At 36.2% G+C, this 20,652-nt stretch overlaps 1 protein-coding gene across 1 annotated transcript in view; it reads left to right on the top strand.

Moving 5' to 3' along the window:
* The window catches only part of GRM5 (glutamate receptor, metabotropic 5), a 590,374-nt gene that overhangs the window by 19,833 nt on the left and 549,889 nt on the right, over positions 1-20,652 (top strand). The window contains exon 2 of the mRNA XM_012641786.1: positions 8,190-9,050. Coding sequence (XP_012497240.1) covers positions 8,324-9,050 — 727 coding nt within the window. The 5' untranslated portion in view covers positions 8,190-8,323. The remainder of the gene's footprint in view (positions 1-8,189; positions 9,051-20,652) is intronic.

Below are 20,652 nucleotides of genomic sequence, written 5' to 3'. Positions count from 1 at the left end.
AACCTTGTCTGGTTCCAGTTCTAAGTGGGAATGCTTTCAATTTTTCCCCGTTCAGTATGATGTTGGCTGTGGGTTTGTCATCAACGGCTTGTATCATTTTTAGGTAAGCCCTATCTATGCCTATTTTGTTAAGCGTTCTTATCAAAAACAGTATTGAATTTTGTCAAATGCTTTTTTTGTGTCTATCGAGAGAATGATACGGTTTTTGTTTTTGCTTCTTTTTATGTGGTGGATTATGTTTATAGATTGCATATGTTGAACCATCCCTGCATCTCTGGAATGAAGCCCATTTGGTCATGATAGATTATTTTCTTAATAAGCACCTGGATTCAGTTAGCTAGAATTGTGTTGAGAATTTTTGCATGTATATTCATAAGGGATATTGGTCTGTAGTTTTCCTTTTTTGTTGTGTCCTTTCCTGGTTTTGGTATCAGAGTTATGTTGGCTTCATGAAATGTGCTGGGGAGGAATCCATCCTTGTCGATGCTGTGGAATAATTTCTACAGGATAGGCACCAGTTCTTCTTTGTAGGTATGGTAAAATTCGGGTGTGAAACCATCTGGTCCAGGACTTTTCTTTTTTGGAATGTTTTTTATTGCTGTTTCAATTTCAGTCCTTGATATTGGTCTGTTGAGGAATTCAATTTCTTCCTGGTTGAGCCTAGAGAGGCTGTGTGTTTCTAAAAATTTGTCCATTTCCTCCACATTTTCCAGTTTATGTGCATAAAGGTTTTTGTAATATTCATAAATTATATCTTGAATCTCCATGGCATCAGTTGTAACTTCTCCTTTTTTGTTCCCGATGGAGCTTATTAAGGATTTTTCTTTTCTGTTTTTGATTAGTTTAGCCAAAGGTGTGTCAATTTTGTTTATTTTTTCACAGAACCAACTTTTTGTTTTATTAGTTTTCCGTATAGTTTCCCTGTTGTCAATTTCATTTAGTTCTGATTTGATCTTATTAATTTCCCTTTTCTGCTGGGTTTGGGGTTGTTGTGTTCTTCTTTTTCCAGTTCTTTGAGTCGATTTATTAGGTTGTCTATTTGTGATCTTTTTGACTTTTGGATATAGGCATTTATGGAAATAAACTTTCCTCTCAGGACTGCTTTGGCTGTGTCCCACAGATGTTGATAACTTGTGTCACCTTTGTCATTTAATTCAAAGAATCTTTTGATTTCCATCCTTACTTCCTCGTTTATGAAGGAATTGTTCAGCAGAAAGTTGTTTAATTTCCATGACTTTGTGTAGAGATGAGAGTTTCTGTTGGGGTTGATTTCTATTTTTATTCCACTGTGATATGAGAAGATGCATGGTATGATTTCTATTTTTTTATATTTTTTGAGACATGCTTTGTGTCCTAGAATATGGTCAATCATAGAGAATGTCCCAACAGCTGATGAGAAGAACGTGTATTCAGTGGTTTTTGGGTAGAATGTCCTGCAAATGTCAGTTAAGCCCATTTGTTCTAGAGTTATGTTTAGGTCCATTATTTATTTGTTAATTTTCAGTTTGGAGGATCTGTCCTGTGCTGTCAGTGGGGTGTTGAAGTCTCCGACTGTTATGGTGTTGCTGTCTATCAATTTGTTTAGATCAAGCAGAATTTGTTTTACGAATCTGGGTGCACCTAATTTGGGTGCATACATATTTAGAATTGCTATGTCTTCTTGTTGAACTGTACCCTTTACCATTATATAGTGACCCCCTTTGTCTTTCATTACTTTTGTTGATTTAGAAACCAAGTTGTCTGAGATCAAAACTGCCACACCAGCCTTTTGGCTTCCATTTGCTTAAAATATTGTTTTCCACCCCTTTACTTTGAGTCTAAATGCATCCTTGCAGGTTAGATGCGTTTCCTGGTCACAGCAGATGCTTGGCTTGTTTTTTTTATCCATTCAGGCAGTCTATGTCTCTTGAGAGGGGAATTAAAACCATTCACATTTATTGAGAGAACCAATAAGTGGGGTGAATTACTGTTCATTCTATTGGGTTGCATTTTGTTGTTTTGTTTTCTCTCTTGAGCTATTGTGGAATGTAGCCTTTGATCTCTAACTTTTGAGTGGTTTCACATTCGAGAGTGTTTATTGTGCTGATCCTTGTGTAATTCTGTTTTGAGTACTTCCTGGAGAGCTTGTCTTGTCTTGGTGAATTCCCTCAGTCTTTGCTTATCTGAGAATGTCTTTATTTCTCCTCCATATATGAAACTTAGTTTTGCAGGGTACAAGATTCTAGACTGGGCATTATTCTGTTTCAGAAGAGTGAGAATGGGGCCCCAGTCTCTTCTTGCTTGTAGGGTTTCAGTTGAGAAATCTGGAGTTATTCTGATGGGCTCTCCTTTGTATGTTACTTGTTTCTTTCGCCTTACAGCTCGTAGAAGGGCCTCTTTAGTGGCTATTTTGGTCAATCTGATGACTGTGTGATGTGGTGTCTTCCTATTTGCATTGAATCTCCATGGGGTCCGTTGAGCTTCTTGTACCTGTATATCTAGTTTTTCGGAAGGCCTGGAAAATTCTCCTGTATTAATTCTTCAAATAGCTTATTTAGCCCTTGGGTATTTTCTTCTTCACCTTCCGGAACCCCTATCACCCTCGGTTTTTTCACATAATCCCACATTTCTTGTAGGCTTATTTCTTTTCTCTTAATTTTCTTCTCGATTTCTTTCACTGACTTATTTAATCAGAAGGAGTTGTCTTCAATCTCTGAGATTCTTTCTTCTGTTTGATCCACCCTCTTCTTGAGGCATTCCATGGTGTTTTATAGTTCCCTGAATAAGTCCTTTATTTCCAGGCAGTCGGTTGACTGTTCTTTCATATTTCAATTTCTTTAGTGAATTTTTCTTCCAATTCCTGGATTTTTTTTGTTGTTTCTTTGTGTTGGTTATCCATTTTTTCTTGCATACCATTCTGTTTTCTTACAATCCATGTTCGAAATTCTTCTTCTGTCATTTTAGTGTTCTGAGTTTGGTTAATGTCCATTGCTGGGGAGCTGTTATTCCTCTTTGGGGGTATGCTTTCCGTTTGAGTCTTCATACTTCCAGAGTTCCTTTGCTGGTTCCTTCCTATCTGGATCAGTTGTTCCTCCTTGCCCTTAGATTTTCGTTTGGATAATGACACGCCCTGTTTAGTCTCTGATCCAGTAGGTGGTGTTTGTGGGTGAGATTCGACCACACCCTTTATGATGAATCAGTAGATGCAGTCAAACAGTGTGCAGGATGACCTCCTTGTCAGTTGGTGGCACTTACAGGGAGGAGCGATCTGCAGTGCTGTTTCTGGGTCCTGTAGCTAGCTCTTATTCCTCTAGAGAGGCCCTCTTGTGGCTCGGGTGGTGGGTGGGGCCCTGGGATTTCCAAGTGTGTCCTTATTCTCCACCTCGGTGGGGGCAGGACCAGGAGTGAATCTGGGTGGGGGGGCTGGGCAAACCTGCCCTCAGGCTCCACAACTGCTGCTAGCAGGGTCAAAGGTCTACTCTTTGTTTCTGTGGAAAGCTGCCGGGAGGGGCTGAAATGGGTCCACTCAGCTGAAAGTCTGGGCTTGGGGGTTGGGGCTGTCCAAGACTCGCACTCTGGAGCAGGTCTTGCTCCCCTCCACTCTTCCCCTTTCCATGGCCTCTCCCAGGCCTCTGCCAGCAAGTGGGAACTCTGGCTGATGGATCTCCCCTGGCTGTGACGTGGGCCGGAAGGTTCTCTACCAGATTGTATCCTGAGCTGGGAGCACAGCCCTCTTTTGGGAGGAGGGTTACGGCTCCGGCACACTGATCTGCCCCTGAAGGCGCACTCTCCTCAGTAGGCTCCTTCACAGATTTCTCTTCTGTGCCCCAGGGCAGTGCGATCCTGACCTGGGTGTACTGGGTCTGGTCTGCAGGCCTGTCCCCTGGACCCTGGAGATCAATCCGTGACCTTGCCGGGGGAAGGGGTGCTGGTCTTGAATCACCTACAGGGTGCCCAAGCTGGATCGATTTCACTCCTCCTCGGGATTTTCCCCACTCTCCTGTAGTCCCCAGGCAAGTAGCACCTGGGAGGGCTGGCGGGTAGGGAACTCGCAGTCTCAGTACCCCTCAGTCTGCTGTAGGGCCCCAAAAGGAAAGGTCCCGTTCCTTGGAGATGCCTCTGTGTGATGGCTAAATTGTCTCTCTTGGCATCCACGAGTAGGGAGGGGGAAGGAAAGAATGGAGCACTATGGCATCTGCCGATAGGCTCGGGTCTGCACTCGGGGTGGTGCCCTGTGGGGCTTGGAGCCCGGCGCTGAGTCCGCAAGAGGCTACTGCTAACTGGCGGCAGCCGTCTCTGGACTGGTGTCGGCAGGTCTGTCCAGCCGCTCAGGAGCTCACCAGCAGTCCGAGATGCAAGGGAAGGGGAAGTTATCTGCTCCACCTACCCTTGTCACTGGTCTCCAAGCCTCTCGGGACCTTTCTCCTTCCAGTTCTCCTCCGCAACGTCTTCCTGTGGAGTCTCCTGTAGTTTCAGGCACTCTTCCTTCGGATCCTCACCCAATCTATGTTTCTCTGCTAGCTTATTTTTTTCTCTTTCTTCTAAAATTCGTATTTTTTGCAGAGACATTCTGACTGGTGGCTTTTCTTGTTTGCCATCTTGGCTCCTCCCCGAGCATTTCAAATTTAGCATTTTCAGATTTAGGATGCTCAACCAGCAAGTAAGTATAGTGCAAACATTCTGAAATTTGAAAAAAATTCTTAAATCTGAAACACTTCTGGTCCCAAGTTTTTTGGATATGGGATACTAATCCTGCACTTACATCTCAGCGTTGTTATGAGGATTATTCATACATATATGCCCCCCCCACACACACATAGGGAACTATTATGTCATGCATCTTTAAGGTTTACAATGCACATCAAATATAATATCATGCATGGGAACCAGATGTATTTTTTCTCTGCAACATAGAAGCCTTGGATATGTCTCTGAATATAAAGTGCCTAAGACATTACCTTTGCCTTCCTTGGCATTATATGCTCTTATTTTCTTTTCTTACTTTCTGGGTTGTCTCCTTTTCTTAGCTGCTCTTTCCCAAAGCTGGCCTTTCAGCAGGACTTACTTCTTAGCTCCACCTTTCCCATATTTATACTTGCTCTTCAGGTGATTGCATGCATTCCAAAGATTTTATATATTGGTGGCCTTTGATTTACATCTCCAACCCAAAGCTCTCCTCTGATTCGAGCCTTGTATATCCACTTTATTGCTTGATACCTGTACCTGATTGCATCAAAAACATCTCAAATTTAACATATTCAAAAGAAAATCATTGATTTTATTCCACCCCTCATCTGTTTATGTACTAGCCTATCCCATCTCTATTAATGATGTAAAAATGCACTAGATTTTCAGACTAGAAGCTTAGGAGTAGACCCTGATTCCTATCCCTACTTGCTACACACATCCAGTCCATCAGCAAGTCCAGTTGATTCTATTTGGAAAATATGTCTGATCATGTCCACTTCTCTCTACATTCACTGTCACCAATCCTAGCCAAACCACTATCATCCCTTACTAGATTATTACAAGAGTCTCCTAATAAGATTTCTCCAATCTATTATCCAGAACAATGGGCAGCCAGAATAAGCCTTTCTAAGACTGAATGGTGCCAATTATTTGCTTACATCTTCTCAATGGCCTTCTGTTGTGCTTAACATTAAAATTCTACGAGCGCCTACATGGGCTTTTTCTTATCTTTCAAACCTCATCTTGTACCACCACCCCTCCCATTCTTCATGTCCCAGCCACACTTTTTATATTACTGGCTTCTTTTTTCTTATCTTCATTGTTCTTTGCATTCATCGGGTTTCAGCTAAAGTCACCCTTTAGAGTACTGATTCATAAGGGCCATGAATACAGGGAGCATGCATATGTCGTTTACTCTTAAATATTCAATTTCCAGGAGACAGTCATATCATATGCATGGCATAAATATGTGTTAAATGAGTTAATGAATAGATGGCTGGGACATGATGGGTGCTCAATGAAAGATCATGATCATACTCATCAATGTACATCATTGAACATCTTTGTTACATTAGACTCTTCCACTCAGTAGGTAATCTTTGTTAAATGAGTTAATTAATTTAGCATATATTCAGAAGACAATCTTTCAGTGTTTCTGTATGCATACCATGTCCCAATGTATAGGGCTTTCCTAAAATAACTCTAACAAATAAAATGTATGGGATTGATATTTTAGTTTCATTAGTTTCATAGGCCACTTCTAGTCTCTCATATCACTTTGATGTTCCTATATTAAAAAATTGGTTCTTTTTTTTATTGGGTTTGCTCACTAACATTCTGAATTTAATAACAAATTGTGCTTACTTTTATTTCAGTTTTTTTTTTACTTAAGTAGAATTCATATGATCATGAGAATAAGAATTATTCCCTAGGTCTTTGGTCTAAGGAAAGTGAAAGGAAGGTTTGAGAATATTCAGATAATTTACCAATGAGAAAATTAACATCAGTCTTTGTTTCCTTTCCCCTTGTCTATTATGTCAACTTTCATACCATTTTTTCCTATATATTGCCAAACTCCTAGTTATTATGGAACATCTATTTGTTTGATGAGTTTTTCTTTTTTTATTTTGGTGTTTGAAACTATACAGAGGCAGCCTTTCTCTGTTGCCATAGGAAACAGTAGAAGGAAACAGTGAAAATGAGGGTAGGAGTGATAAATATGATTCAAATTATATTCATTTTGTGTCTGGATTGGAATTTTTGCAGATCTGATGAGTTTGAAGCCATTAGTATTCGTGTAGAAGCATGATAATTGCATAAATTCCTGAAGAAACATCACCTGTCTTTCAAAGGTAGAGTTTAGGGAGCTAGTCACTTTAAAACAACTTGAGATTCTTGGCTGGTAGAGATGATAACACACAAAATAAGTCTCTTATACAATCTCTTTAAATAACCTAAATCATTAATTTGTCAGTTCTATTTTATAAATTATGCTAGAACTTGCTGTAGGAAACTTGGGACAAAATTTCCTCTTCCCAGAAATTTAAGTTGAACTAAATAACTGTATTCATAGCTATATCAAATTTCTACTTGGAAGGATAGTTCCTAACATACATCCTTTCCACCGTTTGTGCCTTAGCGATGTGGAAATGTTTTTCTGGATTGGAGCTAGAGGACTGATTACTGTGAATTTTATTACAAGACTGTAAATACTTTGAAGACTCTCTGGAGGACCAAGTGGGTTGCCAGAGAATTTTCTGTCCTCACCATCTAGCCATAGAATGCCCTTGGAAATTAGATAACAAAAAAGATCATGTCTTGAATGTATACATTCCTATTTAATTTACAAAGCATTTGCATGGTTGTTATCTTAGGTTGATCCCCATAAGAGGAACTCTAGCCCATATTATCCTCATTTTTCAAACGAGGAAATTCCAGTACTAAGACGTTAAACAATTTACTTCTTATTGCAAAATGGGGTTTTGAAGCTAAATATTCTTTTCTCCAAAGATTGGTGCTCATTTCATTATTCCTTGTTGCCTATTTCAGAGACATTTCACACTGTAATATCCCAACCTTCTTCTTTCTCTCCTACAGTTCATTTAACTTGAAATACTCACCTCTCTTCATTTTCTTTGTTATATATTATATGTTAATTAGACACAATACTTATTTATTCTTGATAAGATTATTCACCTTGCTTTACATTACATTTGGAGAGGAGGTATATAGGGATTTTTTAGAAAGATGACATTATTTTTGTAATTGCATAATTAATACATGATCAATGCTAAAAATCTGGAAAGAAACAAAAGGCATTGTGAAAATTAAACAATTACCCACTATCCCATCACCTAGAGGTCACCAATGTTTAATATTTTGGGTTTCATACTTCCGAGGGTTTTCTGTTCATGGCATCACTTTGCTTTTGGGATATTTTGTCTTACCTCTACCTCAGAGTACAGTTCTGCTTGCCACAGATAAGATTTGGTTTTGTGTACTCCAGATGAACAAATAAAAAATATTAATCTAAGCTAGGCAGGGTCAAGAAGCTACATCATCTGCTTCATCAAATCACAAAGGAGACAGACAAAGGAAAGTCAGGAAAATTTTTGTATTCTTTTTTCTGTGTTATAAACACCATCAAAACGCTTTCTTTCTCTGCTAGCATAGACCTTTAGAGTTTCCCCAAACTAGTCACACTTATGTTGTTAAAGACCTATGCTATTTTTTCTTTTCAGGTTTTGAAGATCATGATTGCATGGATACCTCTAACTAAATGGTACCTGGGGACATGGTGGTCCTTTAGAGAACGCATCTAAATTGCTGGCTGATTCCTTGGTTTGCCACTCAACGTAGGACGTTGTTTGATTGTATGTATCAGAACTCCACTAAATTTTCCCACCATGCTATCTTTATTAGCTTGAACTCCTTTCCTAAAATGGTCCTTCTGTTGATCCTGTCAGTCCTGCTATTGAAAGAAGATGTCCGTGGGAGTGCACAGTCCAATGAGAGGAGGGTGGTGGCTCACATGCCAGGAGACATCATTATCGGAGCTCTCTTTTCTGTCCACCACCAGCCTACCGTGGACAAAGTTCACGAGAGGAAGTGTGGGGCAGTCCGTGAACAGTATGGCATTCAAAGAGTGGAGGCCATGCTGCACACCCTGGAAAGAATCAATTCAGACCCCACACTCTTGCCCAACATCACACTGGGCTGTGAGATAAGGGATTCCTGCTGGCATTCGGCTGTGGCCCTAGAGCAGAGCATTGAGTTCATAAGAGATTCACTCATTTCTTCAGAAGAGGAAGAGGGCTTGGTACGCTGTGTGGATGGCTCTTCTTCTTCCTTCCGTTCCAAGAAGCCCATAGTAGGGGTCATTGGGCCTGGCTCCAGTTCTGTGGCCATTCAGGTCCAGAACTTGCTCCAGCTTTTCAACATACCTCAGATTGCTTACTCAGCAACCAGCATGGATCTGAGTGACAAGACTCTGTTCAAGTACTTCATGAGGGTTGTGCCTTCAGATGCCCAGCAGGCACGAGCCATGGTGGACATAGTGAAGAGGTACAACTGGACTTATGTGTCAGCTGTGCACACAGAAGGTAAGTTTCCTTTACATCCACTGAGTATGTCTTACGCACACGGCAACTTCCTGGTTAAAATTTCAGGTTTTGGAAGACTAAACTATTTTATTAAATATTTTGGATATTTTGAGTTGCCCCAGTTATACCAGTACTATAAGAAGGGAATGGATGGCAGATAACTAGAGAGACAGATTTAAGCTAATATTAGGGTTTGTGTGTTCATGATTTGGTGAAATAGAATTTTTAAAAATTATTTATTACATTATTTACTTCCGCTGTACTGATACTGTACTGTACTTCTGCTATATAGTAACTCTGCTATAATGATGGTTTTTGATATTTGTTCCTAGAAGTTTTTAAGTTTCTAGATCTTCACTGAACACCTCACATTTTTAACATTTTAAGGTTTCTCCAACTGCTTACTGTTTTTGATAAAGAAACGTGCACATAAATGCATATAGGATTAAAGGTAGCAAGTTCAAGCCCAGATATGCTGCTATAGAGAATCAGTAAATAGTTTAGTCTTACAACTATTTTCAATGGAGTGAATAGTCAACTCTGAAATGGAGATAAGAATAAATTAGTTTTACTTTTGTATAGAACATATTTGGGATGTATAATTTTTAACAATTCAAAATAGGTGTGCTTTGAAATTTACTGCTTCTTTATGCTCAAAGAATAATGAGGAAGGAAAAATCTGACTGATGTTTTATAACAGTCAAAATAATAATTAGTGCTTTGTTGTTTATGGTGTTTTAAATATGCTTTTGTATACAATATTTGTTACTTTTTGACCAGGACTCTTTGAGATAGGCTTGGTTTGACCTGAAGAGGTTAAGTGACCCCAGTGGTGAAACTCATTTGTTATGCAACGCTCGTTCTAGGACAACAAAGTGCATATATTAAGCACTGTAAAATACTGAAGAAGATATAAAAACACTTTTTATAAATCATTGAATTATTATATTTATTGAGATTTTTAAAATTTTTCAATAATATATCATTGTGGTCCAAACAATCTAATCCTGTACAGTGAGGGGTTAAGTTGCTTCACCCCACTTGAAAGGTTGGGAGCCAATCACCAATCAGATATAGGAAAATTTTCATTATCAAGTGGTATAATATCATGAATTATACTGTATAGCCACTCATTAATAATATTCAGAGCTGCAAAAAAAACTGGATTCTATATGGATTGAGACTTCTCTATATCTAGACATTTCCATGTATTAGTTGATAGTTTACCTAGAAGGATGTTAATATGGAAAGATTTTGAACAATGGATAGAAGTTTGGATTCAATGGATAGAAGTTTGGATTCAGAGACCTTTGCATTTTTTCTAGTGCTGAGATTTTTGTTTTAAAACCACCATTTCATTTGATTCTCACAACGAGCCAATGATACAGAGAACCTGTATATTTTATTCCTACCTTAAAATACAAAGTCTTTAAGAGTTTAAATAATTCACTTAATATTTACCTAATAATAATTTTAGAGCCAGGAGTAGGGCCCATAGCTACTGACTTCTAGTTTAGTGTACTGTTATAATTTAGCAGAATCCATAAGAATCACGACCTGAGGATATATTTATGCAACACATATTATTAAGCACAAATATATGCATGACCCTCTGATAATCCTGTGAAGGACAGCTGTGTTTTATATATCATAACCTTCAATGGACTTGCAATCTGGCAAAGGAAATGAGGCATGTGTGAATACTTATATAACAATAATTCAAGATGACACAAAGTTACAAATATGTCTCTAAAGTAAATTAGCAGGAAAAAAAATCATCTCTTCCTCTGTGGTTCGGGGGTCATAGTGGAAATCTTAGAAAAGGAAATGGAATTTGACAGTTTAATTTAAATAAGTAGCATTCTGATGGTGAAAATTTAGGGAGAGATTTTAGGGAAGGGCATGAGGAAATATGAGGATATGAGAAATAAAAAATATGTTTGAAAAAGGCCAAGTGTAAAGGTATGTTTTGGTTTGTCTCAAATAAGTCATAAATTTAATGGGGACTTCCTTCTAGCTTCAGACGAGTAGAGCTTGGTCACTACTGGTGGTGGGATATTAATGCAAGATTGTGCAATAAGGGAAACTCATAGTCATGACCGCTGGCTTTTACTAGTCTAAAGTGTTATTTTAAAATCTAAATGTACACCAATGGTAATCTAGCAATCTAGTGAAGTAAATTATGATACATTCACACTATGCATTATTATGTAGCTATTAAAATGAATGAGGCACTCTATAGATAATGAGATAATAATAATGATCTCCAAGATCATTTCGAGTGAAAAAAATCAAGGTACAGTTCTATATAAGATATTTTATTTGTCTAAAAGTGGTTTTTATATAAACCATTTGATTGCATAGTAATAGAATTGTTCTCAGAGAAGAACAAAACTGCTAACAGTTGTTCCTTCTGGGAGGAAATCTAAGTAGTCAGGGAATAAGGTAGAACACTTTTCATGTACAACTTTTACATACATACACTTGAAGTTGTCTATTAAATGCATAAATTACCTACTGAAATATAACAGTAACAAGAAAACATTGTGTTTATGGGCAAAAAAATAAGACAATAAAAATTGGATTGCCAAATTCAGGCAAAATATTTGGGTGGTACCATCAGGATTCAGGAGAGAACAAACCTTAAAATTGACCATTCAAAGATTGGAGGAAATACCCCTTGACTTACTGTTTTATGTGGTTATGTCAAGAAGTATTTATCTTGCTTTGATCCCAAACAAGTATATAGATAATGAGGTTATATGGAATTAAGCTTTACAGTTTATCAGTATAGGAGTGGCATGGCAGGACTTTTCACAGGGTAAAACTCACCTCCAGGATAAGAAAAGTGCTTGAGTCACACAAAACACAGATATGTTGGGTACTGTGGAAACTCTCCAAGGCTATGCCTGGTTTTCCATTGCTTGGCTTTTCAGGAAGTCTCTGTGGAATCTTCCATGAAATGATGATGTCAGTTCTTACTTCAGCCTCTTTCTCTGGCTGGGTTGGGGTAATCCTCTCTAGCCCTAGATAAATTGGCAAACCTAATTTATCCCTTGTCCTTATAATTATTCTCCTTTGCTCAGTTGATATTCCTCTTCTTGAAGAGCACGGAAATGTCTAAATGCTTTCACATGAGCCATTGAAATCTATGAAAAGATGTAGTCCTACTTTCAAAAACACTTTATCTCTCCAATTTCCCATATATTTTATACTTAAACCTGATAATCCTGTGTCACACCTACCACCAGTTGTTCCTTCAAGAAAGTGTAGGCTATCACAGAATTTCAGAGGAGACAATAGGAGACCCGGGTTTCAGCTTCAATGTTAATCTCTTATACTTGCAATTTCCTGTGATTTATGGGTTTTTTACAGATTACATGACTAAATATTTACTGTGGCTTGTTGTATTACACAAAAATTCTGCCTAGAACTTCTAGGCAAAGAGATTCATAGTGTAAAAAACAAAAGAAGAAGAAAAAAAGAATACATTTTTTAAAGAGCAGACCAAATTAGCTTTTCAACTGGGTAAAGGAAAGGAACATACAATGACTCAGAAGAAAAATTTCACTCCTTTTGAAGGAATCAGTCCAGTCAGAACTCTCTGTGCTCTAAGAAAATTTAGGTGTCCTTTGCCTCAGTACTTTTGCAAACCTTGTTACATATGCCCATTAGGGCAGAGGATTGATGCTGCTGGTCTGTTTAGGGGTGTGGCAAATTGATTACACTGATGACTCCCACTAATGGTCCCCCTATATTCACATTATTTGCTTTATAACTTGGTAATTCTCTTTCACTGTCATGCAGCACTGGCCTTCTGATTGCTTTGGCCGATAGATCTTAGTCAAAATGAGAACTTCCTTCCTAGTCTGTCTTGGAACCCTATCTTCACCATATGAAGGATGAAAGCACACAGGTTTTCCAGATGAATCCATCTTAGACCTGTTGTCTTTAACCATGAAGATCAACACAATGGTCATTCTGACCCACAGCTAATTGCAATCATGTAATCAAGTCCAGCTGAAGCCATCAACATTACCCAGCTGAGCATTACTATGAGCAATAATAAATGCTTCCAGTGTGGAGGAGTTCGGTATAAGCATATTTGTCCCTCTGACTTCAGTCTGTAACCCCCTCCTCCAAAATGGCATACTACTGCTATGTTTAAACTTAAAAATCAAAACAAAATAAATTTATTATTATACAGTAATATTTTTGAGGTTTAAATATGAAATAAAACAGAATAAATGTGGTAGACAAGAGGGAAAATTTAAAATGCTTCACCCATACTCCTGTGGCTAGAGATTGATAGTTCCCTTAAAGTTTTAATGTCTTAAAGAGTCAGGCACTTGAATATATTTCATTATTACATTTTTCCCCTTGATCTAGCTCAACTTCATTGAGAAAATATTGAACTGGACTTTATATACAAAATCACATATGTCGTACTTTTTGGGTGACTTACAGGATTTCACGCTTCACTATTTTTCCTGACCATAGTTGAAACTCTACTGTATATCCCCAGGGCCTGTCACAGTGCCTAGCAAATGATAGGTGCTCAAAGATTATGTGCTGAATAAATTAATTTGGTTTAAAATAGTACCTACTTCACTATTTATGAATATATAGCATGTGGCCAAATAGCAGGCATTTGTAATTTTCACAATCTTGCTTCTTTATAAAAATGAGGTGTGACAATGCCTCCCTTAATTGTAAAAAGCTGTTCACACCCCACTCCCCTTTTTGTTTGCATTGGTTCTTGAATTTGTTATTTCTGTCTAATGATACAGGAATGTTAATTTATTCTAGCAGAAAAACATGTCAATGATGCTTTGGGGCAAAAATGTACCAGTAAGTTGTACTAGTGACATACATCATTAAAAATATTGTCACCAAATTAACCTACAGATTGCAATTCTGTACCAGTTTTAGGTTATGATATGGCTTTCTCTCAATTATTTGCTTAAAAATGTAATAACAATCCAGCTTTGGTTGAAAGAGCTTCAATGTGGTTCCTAGTTAATGTGCTTGTTTGACTTCTAAAAAGTAGAAGCACACTTTTCCCATTTCACTATTTCTACTAATTGTGATTATACCAAGACAACGTTTTAGCTTGGAGAGATAAGAAATGTCTCTACAGAACCAATTGAATACTTTTTAAAGGGATTTCATTTTGTTTCTTCAGGAATTGAATAGTTTTGAGAATTGAGACAAATTTTGGGAAGATCATGGTAATAATTCAGACACAAACTACTGTTAGCTTTGCAGTGTTAACACTGAAATGGTCTTAGGCAAGCAGAGTATTCAATCTAACTTCTTTATTTTACAGTTGAAAAAACAAAGACGGAAAGGTCAAGTAACTTGAACTTGTCACATAATTAGTTGCACAATTGGGTCTCGGAACTCAAGATTCCTGTTAATCTTTGTTTCCATATCACTGTTAGAGATTATTTCTCAAATCCTTTTTTTTTTTTTAACCATTTTATTACCTCCTCATTGCATTGCTTTACTCTTTTCCCCTTTATCTCAATGGCACCAATCTTTCTAAACAATCTGCTGAAAGTTTTAATAACTATCTGAAAAAGTAGCAGCAGGGACCATGAATGAAGTAGTTTATCTAAAAATTAGCCTGAAAGCAGCACCTTTCCTTGTTCCAATAGAATGAGTTAATTACAGTAAAAAGAAAACAAATTAAGGAGGAGGGCTGTGGCAGCAAGTTGACCTCATAGAAGACCTTTCCATGAGTCTGATGATAAGTACAGACTGTGCCTGGTAGTTTCTATTTACATCTCCACTGCAGACTCCACACTCTGTCCTTCAGATACCAATAATAGCAGGAAGCAATATGGTACGAATTTTTTAAGAGCAGAACATATTTTTAAATGTTGTAGCCTTATGTATGAAAGACAATTCTTTGGAATTCATCAGGACTGGGAGTTTTGAAATCTCATTTTGGCACATTTGCAAGTACGCCAGAAAGATTTACCAAACATTCAAATGTTGAGTTGAGGAGATGTTTTGGCAAGAGATGTAATGGTCAAATATATTAATTTTAGGGGACTTTAAAAAGAGAGATTTCAGCCCAATGATACATTTTCCACATTGATTTTCATAGTATACACAATGAAATTTAAAAGAAAGAAATTGTCCAGTCAGTGTTTTTTTAAAAAAGTGTATCATAACACATAAGTTATTTGTAATACCAATTTAGTGAGTTGAAATCAACAGTGAATATAGGTTAGAATAAAGTGGAATAGAGTAGAATATAAATGTCAGTATATTACATGATAGTAAAAGTAGATATTGTTTTGTAAATTTTTATTTTAGTTACACATAGCCATATAGCCTGTGGATTACCATTTAAAATATATTTCTTGCTATGTCTTGTAGCCAAAAAATAAAAAGTTTAAATGTGATTTTATCTTTCCCTCTAACATCATTAATAAATGCTTTGCTAAAGATATGTAGTCCACACATAATGGTTTATTCTTCTGTGACAATGTCATCTGATTTATATTTCCTGGAAGGGTAGGTATTAAAAACAAGCACAAGTTCTAAGGCACCCATAGTAGAGAATGATAGAGGCTTTGAGCAAAATGTCAATAATCAATATGTTTTTGGTAAATGGCATAAACATCAGGATGGGACAATGGAATGGACACTAGACAATGAGGTTGGAGGAAATTTTCCAGTCCTAATTTTTGTCAGAGATTGCAACAAGCCTGGGAGCATCTTATTTTTTTAATATCCCAATATAGTGTACTAAAAATACCAAAATTATTAATTATTATTTTGATATTTATTATTTACATTTAAGAAATCAACATTTCTACCCCCTCATATGTATACACACACATACACAAACATAGAAAATGCAATGCAATGTATTTGTACTATTCACAAGACGATTCCTTGGTTAAACAAATCATAGTGTACTATTTAACACATATCGTGTGGGGTATAATAAGCCACAAGTTTAAAGATATAAAGTGACAATCTTCTTTCCATTTTCCCTGTGTGTCCCAATGATTATATGAATAATTTCATTTGATAGTGCAGCCTTAATTTTAGGTCTTTTGAGAATGTGTAGCTCAGGCCAAATACCATTGGTAAGATACAGTGAAGTAATATATGAGAGTATTTTTGGAAGTAAAAGTAGTTCCATGAAATGGTGACCTACAGTGGAGCCATAACCTTAAATTTATAATGTTAATTGTGAAGCTATCTCTGGAATTTAAGTTCCTTGAACTCTTGGAAGAATTCTCTTTTAAGCAATAGTATGAATACAATTAGGTTTGAGTGCAAATCCTGATTAACATATTTGCTAGTTGAGGGACTTTGAATGAGTCACTTAATTTAATTTCTTCATTGTTAAATTGAGATAATAATACCTGCCCCATAAGACTGTTGTGAAAACTAAATATAAAGCACTAAGTATCAAGCTTGATGTATAGGAAATACTCAATCATTATCTTCTAAATTTGCCTGCCAAGAACTTGCCTTGCCTTATGTTGGCTATGAAGAAAAAAACCCATAAATGATGTTTCAATTTGTGTTCGCCTAGTTAAAATTGACTACCAAATAGGGTGGAGAGTAGGTCAGGAAAGTGAACAATATATATAGTGAGTTTTAGATTCATACTTATTTTCCTTTTGAAAGTTAGGTTTGCAGCCATACAATAAAAGAGAGGGTGCTTAGTACTTTGGCACAATTATGACTAAACCCTATAACTTCTTCCTCCTCCAATTGCTGATGTATGTTGAGAGGCATTATGGCATAGTACAATGAATAAGGCCTGGAAATTTCCAAAGCCAGACTGCTTGATGTGAGTGTGAATGCAGGGCATGTGGGTATGGAACTAAAGCGAATTTAGAATGAAAACTTAGTGATATACTTTAAGTACTTCTGAATTCATTTTACTTTTACAACAAGCACAAGCAACTTTGGTAGTGAAAAGAAAATAAATGTGTACAATAGATACTAACTTTTTTGTAAATTTAAAATTGGACATGCTCATGGACCTTTAATAGTCTGACTGGAAGCTTTGTTAATAGAAGCTAAGTCATAGCACACTGAGGTATGCCGTATACCTGAGTATACAACCAAAAGGAAATAAGATGAACCTTAGGAAATAAAAGAGATAAACAATATTTAATTGCTGTATTAGTTTGAAAACTAAATGGGTGCCCTTTTTCAAATTGTTATAGCTAAAATAATACCAATGGCAATAGTAATAGCTATCAAGTGTTTACTATGTTTTCAGAAATTATAGATGTTTTTTGTGATCTATGAAGTGATATCAAGGTACAGATTTTGGTGCCATTACTTGCATATTGTTAATATTATCTGAAAGTCAGGCCCACTCATAGCTACAATGAAAAGTAGACAGAATATAGATAGGGTAAAAAGAGAATTTCTGCATTCCTTTCCTCAAGAATTCTAAAAAGAGAACTATTTGTATCTTTTAGAATTTCTTCACAAACCTCCTTCATATTTCTTTGGTTATATAACTTATTTTCAAATGTCATGTGTCTGAGTTTCACCAGATTTGGGTTAGGATTTTAAGCCTTGACTTTCTCTAATGGGAGTAGAGAGCCATTTATTTTTTAAGGAAAAATGTATTATTCAATTTCTGTGTGATGGCTTTTTATCCTTTAGAAAATCTGGAAAAATGTAAAAGTTAAGTAAGACATGCTGAAGTGCCGTGTCAGTTTAATTTCAATTTCATGGAATTTGAAAAAAACTACGAATGAAGTTGACAATTAATTTATTTTTGTGGAAATAATTTGAGAAAAACCAGTAAATGTGTCAAGACATGGAATAAAATTAAACAAGCAATCAGGCTATTATTTGTAATTAAATTTAACTTGATTGCTTGCAATTCTCAAATTAGTAAATTCATCCCTTATTATTATTGGGATGAATGAGCATAACTTGTTTTAATTTTTTGTTCAGAGGAAACACAAGTATGTAAACAACCATAAATTTCCATTACATTTCATGTTAAAAATCATTATTTAAAAATATATGCTGAAAAATCAAGCTGGACATATTAATTATAGGGTTTTGTATTTATATATGATTGATAACAGTAAATCCTCTCATACCCAAGAAAATACCAAAAAAAAAAGTGTGTTTTAGGGTTTGATGGTATTTAATTTGCCAAGTTTTTGGTGGGGTGAAAATAATTGAAAACCGACAGCAAAAGCAACACTTTAGATGATTTGGGAAAAATTTTTAGACAACATATTTTTGATGAACTAGAATATATTTCAGTGCAAGTATATAGCATATGAAAGCACACCAAATAGAGCTCGAGATCCATATGATACTACAACAAATAAATTATTTTATTCATTAATTTACAAATACTGGTTATATAACATGTGCTCAGCTCTGTGGTAGATACAAAGAAAAAAGTGAGATGGAAGCACACTTTCCAGCACGTGACTTCTCTCAAATGTATAACAAGCCATAGCCCCATATTAGCATAAAATTTGTCCTCATAGAAAGAATATGGTTACGTGTAAGCAGAAACTCATAAAGAAATACCTATATGGCAAGGGATGAATAGAATACATGTGGATATCTTTGGTTAAAATAAGAAAAAGCAATCAATGTATCATCATTTTGTTTAATATTATGTTATTTTATATTTCCTAGTGATTTATATTCTGGGATTGTATGGAGTCATATAGAGCACTCTAGGTGTCCTGGTTATTACTTTTTGTTGATATTATTGAATGGTCCTGATCTGGTATGAAGCTGTTAAGTACTGTTCCATTTGAGATAGAAAGTCCAAGTGAGACACCATTAATTTTTTAAATAAAAGAGTGAGATTTTAAATATCCCTCACTAATAGATAGTGCAGACAACTTTAAACAATAAACTGTAAGATGCATAATCACAAGAAATTAAGACACTTCTGACTTGTTTAACAAAATTGAGGTAACTTCTTTTTAGGAATTTTAGACTTCTGGTAATTATCTATTTATCTATGTGGAACTCTGGGAAAACGTAAGCAAACATTTTGTCTCCCTTTTAACCATACCGCATTTTTCCTTGTACGAACTTAACATTCTTTGAATTAATTTATTCATAATCTCAAGTGCTTCTTGGTATCTGCCTCTTTTTTGGATTTCTCAACCTTTTCCCTCTTCCTGGGCCTTTTCTGAGTCTTGAACTCTAATTTTTTTAGTTCTTTTGTGTAATCAGTAGAATCGATAGTGGTACTGATTGGTTTCACTTATTTGCAATGCACCTTCTTGGAAGGAGGTTGCATTGGTTTGTGATTTCAGAGAATAGTAATTTGGGTTTGTTTGGCAAGAATTTTTCCTCCTAGCCTCAAAGTCTTCTATATGTTTAAGTTTTTACCTTCACTCTGTCAGTAGATGGCAAATTATTGCATACAATTAGAAGGTCTGAACAGGCTGAATAGAGTATAACAATTCTGCTGTTACTAGGAAGAAAGAATATCATTTAGAAACAGAAAGAAAAGGAATTAAAAATCTCAAGTTTTTATATATGAAATACTAAAGTGGCCATGAGTGGAGTTTTGTAAATTGTACACAATTTCTAATCATAAGCAACTGAAATAAATTTTAAACATTCCTGAGAAGAGGCAGAAACTCATGCTGAAGGGATTGAACTTACGTATGGAAAACTTTATTTCTAATCCTTTTAGAAAAATCAAAGAATTTGGTTTTGAGGTCAGTGGAAAAAGTATTAATCTTGGAATTGCTCTGGAGAACATATTTTATTTTCCACTTTGGGATGACCTTGGGCAGCTCACTTAACCTTTCTGAATACATAGATCCTCATTTTCAAGATGACAGATGGCTGTACCTGCACTTTCTGTACTAATGTTTTGTTATGATGGTCAGTTGAATAATCAGTTAATGCACTTTGTAAATCTAAAGCTGCCCAATATATTAATTATTAAATGAACACTCACTATGTGCCATGATCTACATGCTTGGACTAGGCTTTTAACTTTTCTCACAAAATATTGAGTACAATACTGCAAAAATTAGGTGCTAATCAAAGACTTCATTAATCATATCTCCATCACAATAAAAACAGTGGGATTTTGATTGGCAAGAGTGGTTGGGGGAAGAAATTGAACTTTTTCACATCATATTCATGTCACATCATTGATTAGCAATATTCATAGAGTGTCAGATCTGGAAGTGAATTGACAGTTCTAATAGGAGCACTGAAGAGTTGTCAAGAAAGATCTCAGACATTGAATTCAGAAAGATCTGGGTTCAAATCTCAGGTCCATCACTATTTGCAATGGACATGAGGCTAGTTCTCTAAGCCTCAATTACCACATTTCAGGAAAGGTATGATCACTATATTTTTGACTCATAGAACAGTTGTGATCATTAATTTGGTACACTACCTGGCACACAATAAAGGTTCAAAAAATATTAGCTTCTGTTATTTGGCATTCTGTTTTCAACCTCCTCATTTTTTAAAAAAGAAAAATTCAGGCGTAGGAAATTTAAGCAACTTGTTTAAGGTCACAGAGCTGGTGTGTAGAAGTGCTTGCACAGAACAGAGCTCCTGGTGCCAGGACACTGATTGGAAAGTATGCTTA

The sequence above is a fragment of the Propithecus coquereli genome, unplaced genomic scaffold, assembly GCF_000956105.1.
Source record: "Propithecus coquereli isolate 6110/MARCELLA unplaced genomic scaffold, Pcoq_1.0 Scaffold170, whole genome shotgun sequence".
Taxonomy (NCBI): domain Eukaryota; kingdom Metazoa; phylum Chordata; class Mammalia; order Primates; family Indriidae; genus Propithecus; species Propithecus coquereli.
The sequence above is the reverse complement of the archived record's forward strand: the minus strand, read 5'-3'. Positions and strand labels throughout refer to the sequence as shown.